At 38.6% G+C, this 20584-nt stretch overlaps 2 protein-coding genes across 18 annotated transcripts; one reads left to right on the top strand and one right to left on the bottom strand.

The window, feature by feature from the left end:
- The first annotated feature begins 4540 nt into the window (after positions 1 to 4540).
- LOC117342304 lies at positions 4541 to 6949 on the top strand. Of its 16 annotated transcripts, none has more exons than XM_033904407.1 (7): positions 4541 to 4607; positions 4877 to 5057; positions 5101 to 5505; positions 5927 to 5995; positions 6077 to 6107; positions 6296 to 6345; positions 6565 to 6949. In XM_033904407.1, the coding sequence occupies exons 1-7, from the start codon at positions 4596 to 4598 to the stop codon at positions 6906 to 6908; spliced, it is 1092 nt and encodes a 363-aa protein (XP_033760298.1). In that variant the 5' UTR covers positions 4541 to 4595; the 3' UTR covers positions 6909 to 6949. The 16 variants fall into 16 exon arrangements, with proteins under 16 accessions (XP_033760298.1, XP_033760304.1, XP_033760297.1 ...); XM_033904413.1 differs by having other exon boundaries at positions 6077 to 6145; positions 6565 to 6762; XM_033904406.1 differs by having other exon boundaries at positions 4877 to 4988; positions 5032 to 5505; positions 5927 to 6107.
- A 399-nt stretch (positions 6950 to 7348) lies between these two features.
- Positions 7349 to 20558, bottom strand: LOC117342306 (dehydrogenase/reductase SDR family member 12-like). 2 transcript variants are annotated; one of them, XM_033904422.1, is made up of 10 exons: positions 20402 to 20558; positions 19888 to 19987; positions 13069 to 13202; positions 12893 to 12975; positions 11063 to 11158; positions 10577 to 10661; positions 10343 to 10404; positions 8677 to 8875; positions 8369 to 8506; positions 7349 to 7524 (listed from the first exon to the last, which is right to left on the bottom strand). In XM_033904422.1, the coding sequence occupies exons 2-10, from the start codon at positions 19941 to 19943 to the stop codon at positions 7397 to 7399; spliced, it is 981 nt and encodes a 326-aa protein (XP_033760313.1). In that variant the 5' UTR covers positions 19944 to 19987; positions 20402 to 20558; the 3' UTR covers positions 7349 to 7396. The 2 variants fall into 2 exon arrangements, with proteins under 2 accessions (XP_033760313.1, XP_033760314.1); XM_033904423.1 differs by having other exon boundaries at positions 19888 to 19983.
- Between the last annotated feature and the right edge of the window lie 26 nt (positions 20559 to 20584).

The following is a 20584-nucleotide window of genomic DNA, read 5'->3' as shown; positions in this document are numbered from 1 at the left end:
GGACGACGGACGACGCACGACGACGGACAAAAGGGGATTAGAATAGGTCACTTGAGACTTTGTCTCAGGTGACCTAAAAAGTCAGCATGCCTTACACGAATGGTCTAAAACCATTCAGTCAACTGCACCAACTATATATTATAGAAATCTTAATAGTGTACAATATTAAATAAATTTCGATACAACAAACGTGTTCGCTGTTTCTTTATAAGTGTATAACCTTTCCCCTTTTTGAGTGTCCATGCCAACGTCAATGATAACATGAGTAAGCTAGGAAAATTCCTTTATTTAGCGACAAAACAACTTAATAACGCCATTTAATTGTTTAATTTACTATATGTCAGTCTATTTATAGCGTACATGAACTATTGTGTACTGTCATAATGACGTTATGTTCATTTTTATAATATATATGGTAATACTCAAGTGTACGTATACATATATGTGTATATTAAGCGTCATGGACATGTACTTTTGTAATTGTGAATTGTGTCATACTATATAACATTGTATTGTTTTGTAATGTCTCTCTGATGTGTTGAAAGACACAAGGAAATAAAGAATTTGAATCTGAATCAGTATGTTCACGTACTGGTATATATGGCGAGGTATGCTTATATTGGATACAGGGACGTACAAACGACGGAATATGGCCACACGGAGGTCATAAGATTGGCACATATTCTGCAGGAAGGTTAAAAACTTATTCATCATTTCTTTTTTAAAGTGATGCAATAATTAGATATTTATTGTAGAATATCGAGCCAAAGTAGTATTTCGTTCCAGAAATAGCCGCAATGTCACGGTCTCTCCAACTCACCATCTACTACATTGAGACCCCACCTCAAAATGGCCCATGCTGTGACTACCTCACTACACAACATGCGTGAGGCCCGTCGCATGCCATTCAGAGCAATCAGTGTCTTGTCCGAGGACACAAGCACGACCCATTTCTCAGTTTCCAGTGATACATATTTAACCGACATATTTAAATATATATATGCGCGTGCGGTCTAGAGATATGATGATTTTTCAGTCGATCAGCAGTTACTTCATATTCGCAAAGCAAGAGTTACACTGCGCTAAGCTCAAATGCGGTTTAGCGTAGTGTAACCGGCCCTTGGTTGGCGAAGATGCCGTCACTGATATTAGACTTGCTGATCTGTTAGAGTTACTTCCCTTCATTTACTTGTCGGTCAATGAGTGCCCAGAAGCAGGTCTCTGAAGGCAGTCGGAGTTACTTCCCCTTCTAACGGTCGATGAGGATTAATGCTAACTAAATCTACACAATCCCTATTCCAGTCTGTCTCGGATTTAACTAGAAGTATACATACCGGGGCCTAGTCATACAGCCTACGTTCTTCACTTGTGTACAGTGTCCTCCTTTTTAAACATCATGAGTGATTTGATTGTGAACTGAGGTAAGTTATTGCAGAAACATGTATAAGGGAGATTAGGGCCTAGTTACATATGTTTCTGGTTATTGTGATGGTAACAATCTCAACTTAATAGAAAAATTTTCGAAGGAGAAAATCAAGCAGTAGATTCAAACTGAATGTGAATAAACGAAAACAAAAATTGATGCTGAAAATAAAACCAGATCCCAGAGGAATCTTGGTGCCCACCATTTAATTATCTTTTGGTTTTTTATTTCAGACTGATCTTTTTTCTGTTTTTCCTTCTTTTCCTCTTAATAATCTGATAACAAGAACAAGTGAACACATGAAGTTTGAGAAATATCCTTCCAGTACTTTTCAAGAAATAGCGATAACAAGCTTCAATTCACAAAATCCAAGATGGCCTCCTGTCAGACATTTTGTTTTCCTAATCAAAAATCTAAATTGAATTGGCACAACAAGGGCCCCCCGGAAACATACTAAACACATGAAGCTTTAGGAATATCCCTCAAGTACTTTTCACGAAAAAGCAATGACAAGTTTCAATTCTCAAAATAAAGATGGCCACCTGTTGGTCATTTTGTTTTTCTGATCAAAAATTAAAATTGAATTGGCGCAACTAACTTTCTTAGGATCAAGGGAACCTTCACATGAAGTTTGAAAAATATCCCTCCAGAATTTCAAGAAATAGTGAAAACAATTTTCAATTCTCAAAATCCAAGATGGCCACCTCTCAGCCATATTGTTTTTCTGATAAAAAATTCTCAATTGAACTGGCACAATTTCTCTTTACGATAATAACTGATGTGATGTGTAATAATAACAAAATATTCATCACCATTGTAAACACAGTGCTAGTCTTTATTACTACAATACCTTGATGACAACTATGTATATAATTTATAACAATCATCAACAAAGTCAATTTTATGTAGTTACAACACTTATAACAGGATAATGTAATGTTAAATTGAAAGTTAGAAAATTCAACTACAATAATTTATTAATATAACTTGAAAAATCTATACAATAATAAATAACTACCAAAATGTGAAACTACATGTACCATACTTTGATAAGACAAACATACAACTTCACTTTCATGTGACAATATTAGAATGTAAAACATCAATAATAACTTATCACAATTTGAATTTATTAAAGTTTGTGCGTTTTTAGGTTCAGTCTGAACTTGTTCTATTGAATCAGCTAGTTATCTGTGCTGCCATTTTTTCTGAAATCTACAGGAGGGGAGAAGTCTACAAATATAAAATTCTGTGTGCCTTCATACAGTATGGGTCAGGGATGTCTACAAACATCATGTATGTCTACAAACATGTCTACAAACATCAGGGATGTCTACAAACATGTCTACAAACATTAGGGATGTCTACAAACATCAGGGATGTCTACAAACATATCTACAAACATCAGGGATGTCTACAAATATCAGGGATGTCTACCAACGTCAGGGATGTCTACAAACATCAGGTATGTCTACAAACACGTCTACAAACATCAGGGATATCTACAAACGTCAGGGATGTCTACAAACATCAGGGATGTCTACAGATATCAGGGATGTCTACAAACATCAGGTATGTCTACAAACATGTCTACAAACATAAGGGATGTCTACAAACATCAGGGATATCTACAAACACGTCTACAAACATCAGGGATATCTACAAACACGTCTACAAACATAAGGGATGTCTACAAACACGTCTACAAACATCAGGGATGTCTACAAATATCAGGGATGTCTACAAACATCAGGGATGTCTACAAACACGTCTACAAACATCAGGGATATCTACAAACACGTCTACAAACATAAGGGATGTCTACAAACACGTCTACAAACATCAGGGATGTCTACAAACACGTCTACAAACATCAGGGATGTCTACAAACATATCTACAAACATCAGGGATGTCTACAAACATAAGGGATGTCTACAAACATCAGGGATATCTACAAACACGTCTACAAACATCAGGGATATCTACAAACACGTCTACAAACATAAGGGATGTCTACAAACACGTCTACAAACATCAGGGATGTCTACAAACACGTCTACAAACATCAGGGATGTCTACAAACATATCTACAAACATCAGGGATGTCTACAAACACGTCTACAAACATCAGGGATGTCTACAAACATCAGGGATATCTACAAACACGTCTACAAACACGTCTACAAACATCAGGGATGTCTACAAACATATCTACAAACATCAGGGATGTCTACAAACACGTCTACAAACATCAGGGATGTCTACAAACACGTCTACAAACATCAGGGATGTCTACAAACATCAGGGATGTCTACAAACACGTCTACAAACATCAGGGATGTCTACAAACATGTCTACAAACATCAGGGATGTCTACAAACACGTCTACAAACATCAGGGATGTCTACAAACACGTCTACAAACATCAGGGATGTCTACAAACATCAGGGATGTCTACAAATATCAGGGATATCTACAAACATCAGGGATGTCTACAAACGTCAGGGGTGTCTACAAATATCAGGGATGTCTACAAACATGTCTACAAACATCAGGGATATCTACAAACATCAGGGATATCTACAAACATCAGGGATATCTACAAACATCAGGGATGTCTACAAACATCAGGGATGTCTACAAACATGTCTACAAACATCAGGGATATCTACAAACATCAGGGATGTCTACAAACATCAGGGATGTCTACAAACACGTCTACAAACATCAGGGATGTCTACAAACACGTCTACAAACATCAGGGGTGTCTACAAACATCAGGGATATCTACAAACACGTCTACAAACATAAGGGATGTCTACAAACACGTCTACAAACATCAGGGATGTCTACAAACATCAGGGATGTCTACAAATATCAGGGGTGTCTACAAATATCAGGGATATCTACAAACATCAGGGGTGTCTACAAATATCAGGGATGTCTACAAACATGTCTACAAACATCAGGGATATCTACAAACATCAGGGATATCTACAAACATCAGGGATGTCTACAAACATCAGGGATGTCTACAAACATGTCTACAAACATCAGGGATATCTACAAACATCAGGGATGTCTACAAACATCAGGGATGTCTACAAACATGTCTACAAACATCAGGGATGTCTACAAACATGTCTACAAACATGTCTACAAACATCAGGGATGTCTACAAACATCAGGGGTGTCTACAAACATGTCTACAAACATGTCTACAAACATAAGGGATGTCTACAAACATGTCTACAAATATCAGGGATATCTACAAACATCAGGGGTGTCTACAAATATCAGGGATGTCTACAAACATGTCTACAAACATCAGGGATATCTACAAACATCAGGGATGTCTACAAACATCAGGGATGTCTACAAACATCAGGGATGTCTACAAACATGTCTACAAACATCAGGGATATCTACAAACATCAGGGATGTCTACAAACATCAGGGATGTCTACAAACATGTCTACAAACATCAGGGATGTCTACAAACATGTCTACAAACATGTCTACAAACATCAGGGATGTCTACAAACATCAGGGATGTCTACAAATATCAGGGATATCTACAAACATGTCTACAAACATGTCTACAAACATCAGGGATGTCTACAAACATCAGGGATGTCTACAAACATCAGGGGTGTCTACAAACACGTCTACAAACATGTCTACAAACATGTCTACAAACATCAGGGATGTCTACAAACATCAGGGATGTCTACAAATATCAGGGATATCTACAAACATGTCTACAAACATGTCTACAAACATCAGGGATGTCTACAAACATCATGGGTGTCTACAAACATGTCTACAAACATCAGGGATGTCTACAAATATCAGGGATATCTACAAACATGTCTACAAACATGTCTACAAACATCAGGGATGTCTACAAACATCAGGGATGTCTACAAACATGTCTACAAATATCAGGAATGTCTACAAACATGTCTACAAACATCAGGGATGTCTACAAACATTAGGGATGTCTACAAATATCAGGGATGTCTACAAATATCAGGGATATCTACAAACATCAGGGATGTCTACAAACATGTCTACAAACATCAGGGATGTCTACAAACACGTCTACAAACATCAGGGATGTCTACAAACATCAGGGATGTCTACAAACACGTCTACAAACATCAGGGATATCTACAAACACGTCTACAAACATCAGGGATGTCTACAAACATGTCTACAAACATCAGGGATGTCTACAAACATATCTACAAACATCAGGGATGTCTACAAACATCAGGGATGTCTACAAACACGTCTACAAACATCAGGGATATCTACAAACATCAGGGATGTCTACAAACATCTGGGATGTCCACAAACATCAGGGATGTCTACAAACGTCAGGGATGTCTACAAACATCAGGGATGTTTTTAAACCCGTTTAAAAACATCAGGGGTTTTTACAAATTACAGGGGGTTACCAAAAAAATGGTTTCAAAAAAAAGGGGGTATCTACAAACATCAGGGATGTCTACAAACATGTCTACAAACATCAGGGATGTCTACAAACGTCAGGGATGTCTACAAACATGTCTACAAACATCAGGGATGTCTACAAACACGTCTACAAACATCAGGGATGTCTACAAACATCAGGGATGTCTACAAACATCAGGGATATCTACAAACATGTCTACAAACATCAGGGATGTCTACAAACATCAGGGATGTCTACAAACATATCTACAAACATCAGGGATGTCTACAAACATCAGGGATGTCTACAAACATCAGGGATATCTACAAACATGTCTACAAACATCAGGGATGTCTACAAACATCAGGGATGTCTACAAATATGTCTACAAACATCAGGGATGTCTGCAAACATCAGGGATGTCTACAAACATGTCTACAAACATCAGGGATGTCTACAAACATCAGGGATGTCTACAAATATGTCTACAAACATCAGGGGTGTCTACAAACATCAGGGATGTCTACAAACATCAGGGATGTCTACAAACGTCAATGATGTCTACAAACATGTCTACAAATATTAGGGATGTCTACAAACATCAGGGATATCTACAAACATGTCTACAAACATCAGGGATATCTACAAACATGTCTACAAACATCAGGGATGTCTACTAACATGTCTACAAACATCAGGGATGTCTACAAACATCAGGGATGTCTACAAACATCAGGGATGTCTACAAACATGTCTACAAACGTCAGGGATGTCTACAAACACGTCTACAAACATCAGGGATATCTACAAACATCAAGGATGTCTACTCATTACTAGATGGGAAAGTTGATCAATTGGGATTTGTCTACAATGATGTTGATCAAGTGGAATTGTCTACAAATATGTTGATCAAGTGGAATTTGTCTACAATGATGTTGAGCAAGTGGAATTTTTCTACAAATATGTTGATCAAGTGGGATTTGTCTACAATGTTGATCAAGTGGAATTGTCTACAAATATGTTGATCAAGTGGAATTGTCTACAAATATGTTGATCAAGTGGAATTGTCTACAAATATATTGATCAAGTGGAATTGTCTACAAATATGTTGATCAAGTGGAATTTGTCTACAATGATGTTGAGCAAGTGGAATTTTTCTACAAATATGTTGATCAAGTGGGATTTGTCTACAACGCTGATCAAGTGGAATTTTTCTACAAATATGTTGATCAAGTGGAATTGTCTACAAATATGTTGATCAAGTGGGATTTGTCTACAATGTTGATCAAGTGGAATTGTCTACAAATATGTTGATCAAGTGGAATTGTCTACAATGATGTTGATCAAGTAGGATTGTCTACAATTATGATCAAGTAGGATTTGTCTAGATCTATAATGATAAAGAGTTGCAGTGATATCTGTCTGATTAAAATACAGATCATCATTACACTTTGTTATGTAGTGTATAATGATAATCTGTATTTCAATCTGACTGCAGTGACATCTGAAGTCACTAAGAGTCAGGACTTTCTACAAGAAACTGCTGTGAAATGCTGTCTAATTTCTCCATGAATGTCGTCTCCTCTTCCTTGGTTGACCTGGTCCAGGCGAGCGGTAAATGTGTCGATACTGGTTTCCTGTCTGTATACAGAAAAAAAAGATTTATTCAGGAACACATTTATCAAGTTATTCATTAAAGTAATACAAAAATATATGAAGATTATAAAACAAAAGTCCCCATTGGCCTGTATCATTCACCTGTTATGTCAAGTGGAGACTACTTGAACACCAAATTAATAATTTTTCTACAGTCGCTGTTACAAGTCAAATACCATTACCCTAAGATTTTAATATTCTGGACCAAATAACTTCAACATCTGCACAAATGACACCTGTGACATCAAAAGCCATTTGTTTAACACATTAAATAGGGAGAAAATCATAAACATGTGCCCTGTATATTTTCAATGTTAAATGATGGTGTTTTGACTACCGGTATGTGACCTTGGTTTTGTTTCCTGGTTCAATGCCCTGTGAAAAGCCAAGGAAATTTTTAGTCCGAGTCTTCTTGAAGTAGCTTGTGGCTACCACACTGAACAACATGCAGGAGGTCCCTTCGCATGCCATCCAGTGCAATTAGTGTAAAGTGCCTTGCCCAAGGACACAATCATTACAGCACAGACTGGTCCATTTCTCAGCTTCCCAAGAAACACAAACACTACTGGAAGGGATTGTCGAACCCACACCTCAGATATTCAGCCGGGGTCGTACATAGCTATAGGCCAATGCTCTATCCAACTGAGTTATTGCTGCCCCTGTGTGCCCGTGTCAGTCATTCATTTCAACAAAATTGTGAGTCTTCTATTCTAGCATGTTAAAACACAGTAGTTCTGGTTAAGAGAAGCATGCCAATCATCCCTTAACCAGCTGACCTGACTTGTCAAAGGAACAGTTTTACTCAACACGCCAATAACATGAGACTTACCTTGGAAAAAAAGGCCACTGTCAAATGTGTGTACGGATTCTGATAGTGCCAGCCACACAAGGGTATCAGCTCCTTCTTCTGCTGTCCGTAGTCGAGTTTTCATCTTCTCATAGAAGTCAGGCATAGAACTTCTTACCGCTACAACAGAAAATGTATTACAGTTCTCACATCAGTTGCTGACACAATAAACAATGTTAGTATTCTGGAGTATGGACCCAGCTCGGATGTAACTTTTCTGATATAGATGTTACTTACCTGGAGTATCGGCCCAGCCCTGATGTAACTATTCTGATATAGATGTTACTTACCTGGAGTATCGGCCCAGCCTGGGTGCATACTGGAGAAATGGATGTTAGGGTACATTTTGGCGTAGTTCTCCGTCATGACAACTTGTTGACGTTTGTTTTGAGCGTACGCCATAGTTCCATCAAACGGATTCATCTTCTCAAACTGTAGATCTGACCCGTTTAGTTTCTGTACCAACATCCCACCAGATGTTACCATTATCTGAAAAATATCAAACAGAGATATTATATAGAGAAAATGTGAAGCAACATGATGGACAGAAGGAAGCAGCGACATGACAAACAAATCTAGGATAAACTGGTATAATCATAGTACAAGTTTGTAACAGACAAGATGTGTTCTGTTATTAACATGATTGTAATAAAATTATGAAAATGGAACTGAAACACAAATATTTAAGTACCATTTAAAAACAAGACAAGCTATGTCAGCTAGCAAAATGTTCCTTGGATGATTATGCTTTAAGAAATTTCCACCCAAATTACAAAATAAATAAATTAAACCTGTTTTTCTTCCCATTAGACAAGCAGTGTAATGTGGTGGTGTACATGGTTACTGTGACAAAATATTCAAACAAAAGGCCCATAGGGCCTTTATTGCTCACCGTATCACTCCCTCACCAAGAGGAGTGGATCAATCTTTTTTACAACACTGAGTACTCTTAATTAACACAATCATGCTTCGGAATTAATTTTTATCAAAATTCCTTCATGTGGACAATATATACTGCACCATATATACCCAGTTGGACCTTTTCCTCCATTTATACATCAATGGCTCTTATATGTACCCAACAATGCTACAGACCTAATTATGGCAAAATCCTTTCATCCATAAAAAAGATGAAGGAGTTGCTGAATAGATTTATCTCTATTTCTGCTACTGGGCCCTGCCCCTCTGTTCCCAGGGGGTATACCCACTATTTATACAATATTATCTCTTTCACCCCTCCAGGGCCCTGCCCCTTTGTCCCCAGGGGGTATACCCACTATTTATCTAATATTTCCTATTTTACCCCTCCAGGGCTCTGCCCCTCTGTCCCCAGGAGGTAATCCCACTATTTATCTAATATTTCCTATTTTACCCCTCCAGGGCTCTGCCCCTCTGTCCCCAGGTGTTATACCACTATTTATACAATATTTCTTCTTTTCCCCTACTGGGCCCTACCCCTCTGTCCCCAGCTGGAGGTATATTATTATTTATACAATATTTCCTTTTTCACCCCTCCAGGGCCCTGCCCCTCTGCCCCCAGGAGATATACCCACCATTTATACAACATAGAGTCCATCACACCCAACACCGATCCACACCATATTTTTTAAATATCCTTCAATCCATACACATTGTGCAGCTTCCAAAACAGCCCCTCCTTTTAATTAATAAAATACTGAATTGACTCCTCAAAATAATTTTCCAGACCAAATTTAGAAAACAAAATCGTAGAAAAATGCTTCTAAAAATGTACCTCTACTTCCTCTTTTGGACTCTGTCCCACTGCTACCTAGAGAATTTCTATACATACAGCTTTTTGTCTCTTTCCTCAAAAATGCTTCAAACCAAAATTTGGAACCCAGACAACAGAAGCCATATGCCACAGCATCAGCTCAGTGGTACTTTGGACCAAATGAGTGAAACTATTTTTATATATTGTGTATTGTTCTTACTTACCACCCTTGATTTTTCTTGTTTAGACAGCAGTGGTATCATAGCAGACGTCAACATATGTACACCTGTAATTAACAGACAATTCAAGTCAACAAAACAGACGTCAACATGTGTACACCTTTAATTAACAGACCATACATGTCAACAGAATAAATATATCCATACATTTAAAAACATACTATATCATCTGTGGTATTTGTGTATATTTTAAGGATTCTGTATTTAAACATAGCATACCCAGTGTGTTGGTGGAGAAGTTTCTCTCCAGTCCATCCTCGGAGCTGACAGTCCTTGTGTTGACCATACAGCCAGCGTTATTAATCTGCAAATGTTGAAATGTATCAAACACAGGAAATTTTAGGACATTTTACACATATTAGAAAAAAATAGCATTAATGCTGGAATAATTACCATTATTACCATTAGAATTTCTACCATTTTGGTAATAACCGTTAACATTTTCTATTATTGTAAGAGTTATTCCCCTTTGGCTTTGATCGTCGTGTACCTTCTGTTATCTGTTTAGTAATCAAAACACCATGGAGAAAGAATGTTGGGCTAGATAGCAACACCTTACAATTAAAACTCTCATGGTTCTGTTTGAAGTTTCTAAATAGTTTCAGCCAGAGCCAGAAACCTTCTACAGAAAAAGACACAAATGAATCAATACTGCAAGTCTGCAATAATTAAGTGTACTATAAAAAAAACTGGGGACATATTTACCAAGACATTCAGGGGTTTCCCTGATGAAATGAAGTTCTGAGCAAATCTGGCAACATCTCTGGGTTTAGAAATATCCAGTATATGTAGCTTCACATTCTGAAATTACAAACGTTCAAACTGCAGCGAAATTCTCTCTGGTATGAAGCTAGAAGTTAATCATGTACTTACACTAAAAACTGTTAAGTGCGTTGCCCCTAATTGTGAATCAACTCCTACAGCTAGGTAAAGAAAACGTTTTTAAGTACTCTAAATGTGGTCTATAAGGCATCAAGTAAACAAGAGGCCGAGAGGGCCTGCATCACTCCCCTGGATATTTCAGTAATCTTGTCAAAACTCTCTTATTTCAGTTATAGTCTAAGACACCAAGTAAATTTAATGTTGAAAACCCCTGTTGTGCTAATTAAGTTAGAACGATACCGCATTGTTATTACGGACCTGACACTGAGACATACACAATCCTCTGTAGGGGTGTTTACATTTTTAGTCTGACTGGTCCACGGGAACAATTAACAAGCATTAATATGTAAAACAATTCCACGTATGCATTATCGGTAAACGCAAGTACTGTAGTATGTTTGAGTTTGTTTTACTTAAATATATATTGTACAGACAAGAATTACACTTGATTATAAAAATGTCTGGCACATCCCACTTTGTCAGTATAGTTAGTTTCAAGCAAACTCCAAAATTCACTAAACTTTCAGGTTTTTTCCCTAAACAACCAAAACAAGAGGCCCAATGGGCCTTAACTGTTACCTGAGTCTAAAACATGTAACTATCTGCTTATTTACAATGTGATACAGTTCCTATACAAACAATAGTAAACTTTAGCCCCTCCCCAGGGGGAACATGAAACCAATTACGTACGGAGCTGTGAAATTTACAATTATGATAAAGCACCTTTTCCATCCATGAAGAGTATTTGATTCTACCTTATCTGGGAAATGAGACTATTTTTTTTAATTTCAGTCTATTGGTCCCCTTTTGGCCCTCCCCCTTAGTCCCTGGGTTGTAGGGACATATAATTAGCAATTTTCGCTGACCCTTGGCCCAGAAAGGTTTCTGCAAAAGTTCATCAAAATTGGTTCTGTAAGTTGATAACTTACAACAGATGACGCACAACAATGGAAAACAATGAACTGGAAAAGGTCTCTGATAATGAGCTCAATTCCCCCAGGTAACCTTAAGACATTCACGTGAAAGTATAGATTGTGATGCTCCATGTATACATTATAGACATGTGTGAATATTGATCCATTGCAAAACAAATATCACATTTCACATATCACAGTCACTAATTCTCAAAATTCACCTAAAATTATATTTATGACTTATCATATAATTCATTCTAATTTAGCTATAAACTAATTTGTAAATCAATTGGGAAAACCTTTACAAATTTTTGATATATCAATTTCTAAATATCAAAGGTTTTTAACCCAAAAACACAGAAAAAATTAAAATTCACGTAATCTGAAGAGAATGTTGAGATGGTCATACTAGTATGATACTAGAAACTGAGCTAAATCCAAAACATTAAAATCAAGCTTGCTGCTAGCATCTCTAATTTCCAGTCACTGGACCATAAATTCTGGATGATATTCCCTAAATGAAGGCTGTGAAGAAATGACCATTACATGACCTTACACAGTATATACCAAATTTGGTTTAAGTTGGACACACATTTTGAGTAATGGATCTAAATGCAAAATTTAAAAGTGAAATGTAGATGGCGCCACCATCACCACCAGAAAGGTAACACCATAATCTCATGATCACTTCCTTTGATCTGGCGAGACAAAAATGACATTCGATGATTAATATACAAACTTGATTTTGTGACTCTTCTTCCACAGCCTGGCGAGCTTCTGCTCCACGTTTTGGGTCACGACAAACCATGTGTACAGTCCCTCCTGAAAAGTTACCATATTGAATGACTGAACTAGATAATGAATTGGTCAACCGAAAACTGACGGGTAAGGGACAAATTGTTTTAGTGGTTTTACCTTTTTTAGCAATGGCCAAAGCCGTACATTTCCCTATCCCACTATTAGCTCCTGTAATCATGTAACTTCTCCCTGTAATGTCAACGTCAAGGTCGGACGCCTTAAAGTCCTTACTGGCACTTGTATATCCGCCTCTTAAAAAACAAAAGCATGTCATGTATCAGAATAATTTCATATCTCTCCTGAAAATATTGCATAAATCAGCTTCAAAATTTTTTCACATAAATATTTAAGGCAGACTGTCAACCCAGCACTGGTTACCAAACTGTTGATGACAAACCATATTCCAAACCTCAACAACATTTAGTCCCAAATCTTTAGTTTCAACCTCCAGTCCTAAACCTCCTGACAACAACCTATAGTCCCAAACCTTTAGTGACATCCTCCAAAGACAACCTCCAGTCCCAAACCTCCTCACAACAACCTATAGTCCCTAACTTCTAGTCTTAAAACACCAGATGGCAACCTATAATTCAAAACCTCTATTCTCAAACATTCAGAAGACAACTTATTGTAGTCACCAAACTCTAGTCTTAAACCTCCAGATGACAACTGGTAGTCTCCAACCTCTAGTCTCAAACCTCCAGATGACAACTGGGAGTCCCCAACCTCTAGTCTCAAACATTCAGATGACAACTGGTAGTCTCCAACCTCTAGTCTCAAACCCTTCAGATGACAACTGGTAGTCCCCAACATCTAGTCTTAAACCTTCAGATGACAACTGGTAGTCCCCAACCTCTAGTCTCAAACATTCAGAAGACAACTGGTAGTCCCCGACCTCTAGTCTCAAACCCTTTAGATGACAACTGGTAGTCCCTAACCTCTAGTCTCAAACCTTCAAATGACAACTGGTAGTCCCCAACCTCTAGTCTCAAACCTTCAGAAGACAACTGGTAGTCTCAAACCTCTAGTCTCAAACCTCCAGATGACAACTGGTAGTCTCCAACCTCTAGTCTCAAACCTCCAGATGACAACTGGTAGTCTCCAACCTCTAGTCTCAAACCTTCAGAAGACAACTGGTAGTCTCCAACGTCTAGTCTTAAACCTCCAGAAGACAACTGGTAGTCCCCAACCTCTAGTCTCAAACTCCAGATGACAACTGGTAGTCCCCAACCTCTAGTCTCAAACCTTCAAATGACAACTGGTAGTCCCCAACATCTAGTTTCAAACTCCAGAAGACAACTGGTAGTCCCCAACCTCTAGTCTCAAACCTTCAAATGACAACTGGTAGTCCCCAACATCTAGTCTCAAACCTTCAAATGACAACTGGTAGTCCCAAACCGTTAGTCTCAAACCCTTTAGATGACAACTGGTAGTCCCCAACCTCTAGTCTCAAACCTTCAGATGACAGCTGGTAGTCCCCAACCTCTAGTCTCAAACCTTCAGATGACAACTGGTAGTCCCAAACCTCTAGTCTCAAACCTCAGGGAGAAAACTGGTAGTCCCAAACCTCTAGTCTCAAACCTACAGATGACAACTGGTAGTCCCAAACGTCTAGTCTCAAACCTTCAGATGACAACTGGTAGTCCCCAACCTCTAGCCTCAAACCTCCAGAAGACAACTGGTAGTCCCCAACCTCTAGTCTCAAACTCCAGAAGACAACTGGTAGTCCCCAACCTCTAGTCTCAAACCCTTTAGATGACAACTGGTAGTCCCCAACCTCTAGTCTCAAACTCCAGATGACAACTGGTATTCCCCAACCTCTTGTCTTAAACCTCCGGGAGACAACTGGTAGTCCCCAACCTCTAGTCTCAAACCTCCAGATGACAACTGGTAGTCCCCAACCTCTAGTCTTAAACCTCCGGGAGACAACTGGTAGTCCCCAACCTCTAGTCTCAAACCTTCAGATGACAACTGGTAGTCCCAAACCTCTAGTCTCAAACTCCAGATGACAACTGGTAGTCCCCAACCTCTAGTCTTAAACCTCCGGGAGACAACTGGTAGTCCCCAACCTCTAGTCTCAAACCTCCAGATGACAACTGGTAGTCCCCAACCTCTAGTCTTAAACCTCCGGGAGACAACTGGTAGTCCCCAACCTCTAGTCTCAAACCTTCAGATGACAACTGGTAGTCCCAAACCTCTAGTCTCAAACTCCAGATGACAACTGGTAGTCCCCAACCTCTAGTCTTAAACCTCCGGGAGACAACTGGTAGTCCCCAACCTCTAGTCTCAAACCTCCAGATGACAACTGGTAGTCCCCAACCTCTAGTCTCAAACCTCCAGATGACAACTGGTAGTCCCCAACCTTTAGTCTCAAACCTCCAGATGACAACTGGTAGTCCCCAACCTCTAGTCTCAAACCCCCAACCTCTAGTCTCAAACCTCCGGGAGACAACTGGTAGTCCCCAACCTCTAGTCTCAAACCTCCAGATGACAACTGGTAGTCCCCAACCTCTAGTCTCAAACCTCCAGATGACAACTGGTAGTCCCCAACCTCTAGTCTCAAACCTCCAGATGACAACTGGTAGTCCCCAACCTCTAGTCTCAAACCTCAGGGAGACAACTGGTAGTCCCCAACCTCTAGTCTCAAACCTCCAGATGACAACTGGTAGTCCCCAACCTCTAGTCTCAAACCTCAGGGAGACAACTGGTAGTCTCATACATCTAGTCTCAAACCTTCAGATGACAACCTGTAGTACTGACAACAACATGTATTCACCAACATCCACCTGACAACAACCTGAACCTGTATTCCTAAACCTTCAGACAGCAATTCAAGTCCCCAGCCTCTAGACAACAATATGTTGTCCCACACTTAGAATGATAACATGTTGTCCCCAACCTCCAAACCACAATATGTTGTCCCAACCCCCAGACCACAATATGTTGTCCCAAACCTCCACACCACAATATGTTGTCCCAACCTCCAGACCACAATATGTTGTCCCAAACCTCCAGACCACAATATGTTGTCCCCAACCTCCAGACAACGATATGTTGTCCCCAACCTCCAGACCACAATATGTTGTCCCCAACATCCAGACAACGATCTGTTGTCCCCAACCTTCAGACCACAACATGTTGTCCCCAACCTTCAGACCACAATATGTTGTCCCCAACCTCCAGACAACGATATGTTGTCCCCAACCTTCAGACCACAACATGTTGTCCCTAACCTTCAGACCACAATATGTTGTTCTCAACTCCAAATGACAACATATGTTGTCCCCAACCTCCTGACCACAATATGTTGTCCCCAACCTCCAGACAACCATATGTTGTCCCATACCTAGAATGATAACATGTCCCATACCTAGAATGATAACATGTTGTCCCCAACCTCCAGACCACAATATGTTGTCCCCAACCTCCAGACCACAACATGTTGTCCCCAACCTTCAGACCACAACATGTTGTCCCCAACATTCAGACCACAATATGTTGTTCTCAACTCCAAATGACAACATATGTTGTCCGCAACCTTCAGACCACAATATGTTGTCCCAAACCTCCAGACCACAATATGTTGTCCCCAACCTTCAGACCACAACATGTTGTCCCCAACCTCCAGACCACAACATGTTGTCCCCAACCTCCAGACCACAACATGTTGTCCCCAACCTTCAGACCACAACATGTTGTCCCAAACCTTCAGACCACAATATGTTGTTCTCAACTCCAAATCACAACATATGTTGTCCGCAACCTTCAGACCACAATATGTTGTCCCACACCTAGAATGATAACATGTTGTCCCCAACCTCCAGACCACAATATGTTGTCTTCAACCTCCAGACCACAACATGTTGTCCCCAACCTTCAGACCACAACATGTTGTCCCCAACCTTCAGACCACAATATGTTGTTCTCAACTCCAAATGACAACATATGTTGTCCACAACCTTCAGACCACAATATGTTGTCCCAAACCTCCTGACCACAACATGTTGTCCCCAACCTTCAGACCACAATATGTTGTTCTCAACTCCAAATGACAACATATGTTGTCCGCAACCTCCAGACCACAATATGTTGTCCCAAACCTCCAGACCACACTATGTTGTCCCCAACCTTCAGACCACAACATGTTGTCTCCAACCTCCAGACCACAACATGTTGTCCCCAACCTTCAGACCACAACATGTTGTCCCCAACCTTCAGACCACAACATGTTGTTTTCAACTCCAAATGACAACATATGTTGTCTGCAACCTTCAGAACACAACAATTTGTAGTCCCCAGCCTTCAGACGTTGATGAGCTTTCAACCTTATTTGGATATACATTATTCATCTCTAATGCAAGTCACTGTTAGCCATATATACAAAGGAAATATAATCTTTATGATACACAATACATCCTATCAACTCAGACAAATACCAGTTTAATGCAGCATACCAACTATTATTGATTTATGGAAGCTTCCACACACTCTAGCTGCTAAAGACTTAATTACTATAGCCATACATCTCTTGGGAGAGCTGCAGCATCATCTTTCCTCTATGTAAACAAACAAATATATACACCTTCATCAGCGTAAATTTTTTATGAGTCTATATATATTACCGTAGCTGAAATATGTAAGAATTTGAACAGATCTCCAGGCACTGAGAACAGGAAAGAATAGCATTTACCAGTTTTATTGGTATTTTTCAATATATTTGTACCAAAGCATGAATTAAAGCAACATGAGTATAATGCTTCCAATATGAGCATTTAAAATAATGAGCTAAAGAGATTACAAAGATATTAAAAGGTTGTATAAACAGATCTATAGAATACATAATCATGTATTATGGAGGTGTGGTAGTGGAACTGTTTTAGCATTGTTATATCTTACTCATGCTTGTCCTTGCATTGTATAAGGGGCCGCAGTGGCCGAGTGGTTAAGGTGCACAGTCCCGACACTTTATCACTAGCCCTCCACCTCTGGGTTGCGAGTTCGAAACCCATGTGGGGCAGTTGCCAGGTACTGACCGTAGGCTGGTGGTTTTTCTCCCGGTACTCCAGCTTTCCTCCACCTCAAAAACCTGACACATCCTTAAATGACCCTGGCTGTTAATAGGACGTTAAACAAAACAAACCAAACCAAAGCATTGTTTAACAATTTTGATGATTTTGTAAATCTTTGCTGCATACGTTTGTAGTTTTTGATATATTCATAGCCATATTTTAATATGGTCAGTTGTTAGTTGTATGCTTTACCTCCAGTATATATAAGCCTGCCAGTGACAGCTCAGCAGATTTTCTGAGTAGAATATGTATCATGGTCCTCCCTGATCCCTTCAGTGTGGTAATTATATATCAACTTATATATCTCATTACTCACCCCTCATATTCAATAACAGAATGAAAAAGATTCCACATTAGTTGTTTTTAGAGGGAATTAAAGGGTACCGGTGGTGCATGCGTGCTTTTTTGTTTGTTTGTCTTTGTTTAACGTCCTATTAACAGCCAGGGTCATTTAAGGACGTGCCAGGTTTTGGAGGTGGAGGAAAGCCGGAGCACGTATCCGGAGAAAAAAAACACCGGCCTAGGGTCAGTACATGGCAACTGCCCCATGTATAGGTTTCGAACTTGCAACCCAGAGGTGGAGGGCTAGTGATAAAGTGTCAGGACACCTTAACCACTCTACCCCGTGCATGCATGCAGCTCAGCTTAAGATGATAATTAACCTTATGGTAGAAAAGCCTTGGGAGTTTGTTGATTTTTTTCCTTTACATGGAGTTTATTTATTTTACTTTATTAGGTATACATATGTGCCTACATTATCATTAATAAAAAAATATTGCAATGCACTATATTAGTTGAAGTAGATGTACTATGTATATTTTGGTTTTTATCAATTATTTTTACAGGGATCATATAGTTATCAGTTAAATTTTGTAGATCTGAAATCAGAATTTCGGCTAAATATAAACTTGTGTTTACCTGATATATTTTCAATATAGTGACATATTTGGTATGTTGTGATCTGATATTATTATTTATTTAAACTTGTCAAATATTACTTTGTTTTGATCTAAACTGCAAAATATAGTACAGTACAAATATTCCAGAATGCAAAATGGCTGGGTTCTATACAGATCTACAATAAAGATGATAGTAAGAAAATGCAATGAAACTTACAAGATCAGACCCCGGAAATGGAGCAACATTATACTCTAAACTGGAGCTCTAATGGCACCTTTAACTACAGTAGCTATATATATATAGCTAGCCACCAGCAATCGGCCCCATTCAGTTATACTCTCCATTATTATGCACCATTCACCACAAGGACACTCAAGAAGAAAAATGCTATTTAAAGGTTGTGACTATGTCACTTATATTATAATTAAAACCAAGACCAATGAACAGGTATGTGCCAGTCCAGTTCTGCATATATTATGCTCCTGTCCCTGCCTCGTTTAACAATGTTTCCATTGTAGAAGACATTATATATACACAAATACTTTTATAACCAGAATGAACCTCTAACCCTGGATATCTAAATACTTAGATGTCAGAAACATTTTATCAAATGATCGAATCATGATCCTCTTTATATCAGTCCAGTTAAATTATAGATCTGCTACAACACAAAACAAAGTAGACTGGCCACGTACCAGACCCTTAGTTTTTTTTGTTAAGAACTATTAATGTCAAGCTAAATTCTAATACTAGATTATCTGCCCCTAGTTTGTAAATCAGACATATCCACTCGAGAGACCAAAATCATGAAGCTTAATTTCGTTTGATTTATAATCTTAATATTCTAGAGACAGTGGGCCAGTCAAAAACACAAGTTTAAATTTACACGTTTGTAACACTTTTCATTATTATACATAACATCTGGAACATTACTCTAAACAGGAATTAACTGGGGTGAAATACTTACTTTGTGTATTCTTTTAGTCCCTTTATGAACCAAACTGTATTCCTGAAGAATGACATGTCTGTCGGCTGGCTTCTCTCTACTTGTTACTTTGTATATCTACCTGATTGGAAAGTATAAATTTCATTTTACTACAACATCTAAAAATTCAAGCAAAAAAAATCTGGCATGATAATATTTAATTAACTTACAAATAATAAATACCTATAATCAGAAACATGTATTAGCTTACACATATTATATGTTTCTAAATTCTGCTATAATTAGGACATTACATGACATGTAATCTACTGATCTATACAGTATGATACGACTGTATTAATAACGACAGCTTTTGTCCCTGGGCAAAGATGTTTTTGATACAATTCACAAGGGCAGCTGCAGCTCTATCACACACATTAAATACTACTAATAGGCTGATAGGTTGTACACCGACAGTTGGTTGAAATAATCAGCCCGAATGAATTTAGCTCATGACCAATGATATAATTTCGGACGTAAAAAAATATAATCTTACCGCCAATAATTACGAATTTCATTTGCGAGGAAACCGTCTAGTCGTCACATTTTACATGCATTACACAATATATGCATGTAATTTGGACCGACCTGTGAGGCGAGTTAGACTACCAATGGTGTATTTTTAGAAGAACATTATGCAAGCATGTGTTCATTTGTTATGTTTTAAACGTCATAACTT

The sequence above is a fragment of the Pecten maximus genome, chromosome 14 (genome assembly GCF_902652985.1).
Source record: "Pecten maximus chromosome 14, xPecMax1.1, whole genome shotgun sequence".
NCBI lineage: Eukaryota > Metazoa > Mollusca > Bivalvia > Pectinida > Pectinidae > Pecten > Pecten maximus.
Note: the sequence above shows the minus strand (reverse complement) of the source record. Positions and strands in the feature narration are given on the sequence as shown.

Coding starts and splice junctions, on each gene's coding strand:
- LOC117342304 (XM_033904406.1), top strand. Junction 4,989..5,031: donor CATCAGGGATGTCTACAAAT/ATCAGGGATATC, acceptor ATGTCTACAAAC/ATCAGGGATGTCTACAAACA. Junction 6,108..6,295: donor CTACAAACATGTCTACAAAC/ATCAGGGATGTC, acceptor ATGTCTGCAAAC/ATCAGGGATGTCTACAAACA.
- LOC117342306 (XM_033904422.1), bottom strand. CDS start 19,943: ATGTCATTCTTCAGGAATACAGTTTGGTTCATAAAGGGACTAAAAGAA. Junction 13,203..19,887: donor GGACTAAAAGAATACACAAA/GTAAGTATTTCA, acceptor TTGTTTTTTAAG/AGGCGGATATACAAGTGCCA. Junction 8,876..10,342: donor AACAAGAAAAATCAAGGGTG/GTAAGTAAGAAC, acceptor GATATTTTTCAG/ATAATGGTAACATCTGGTGG.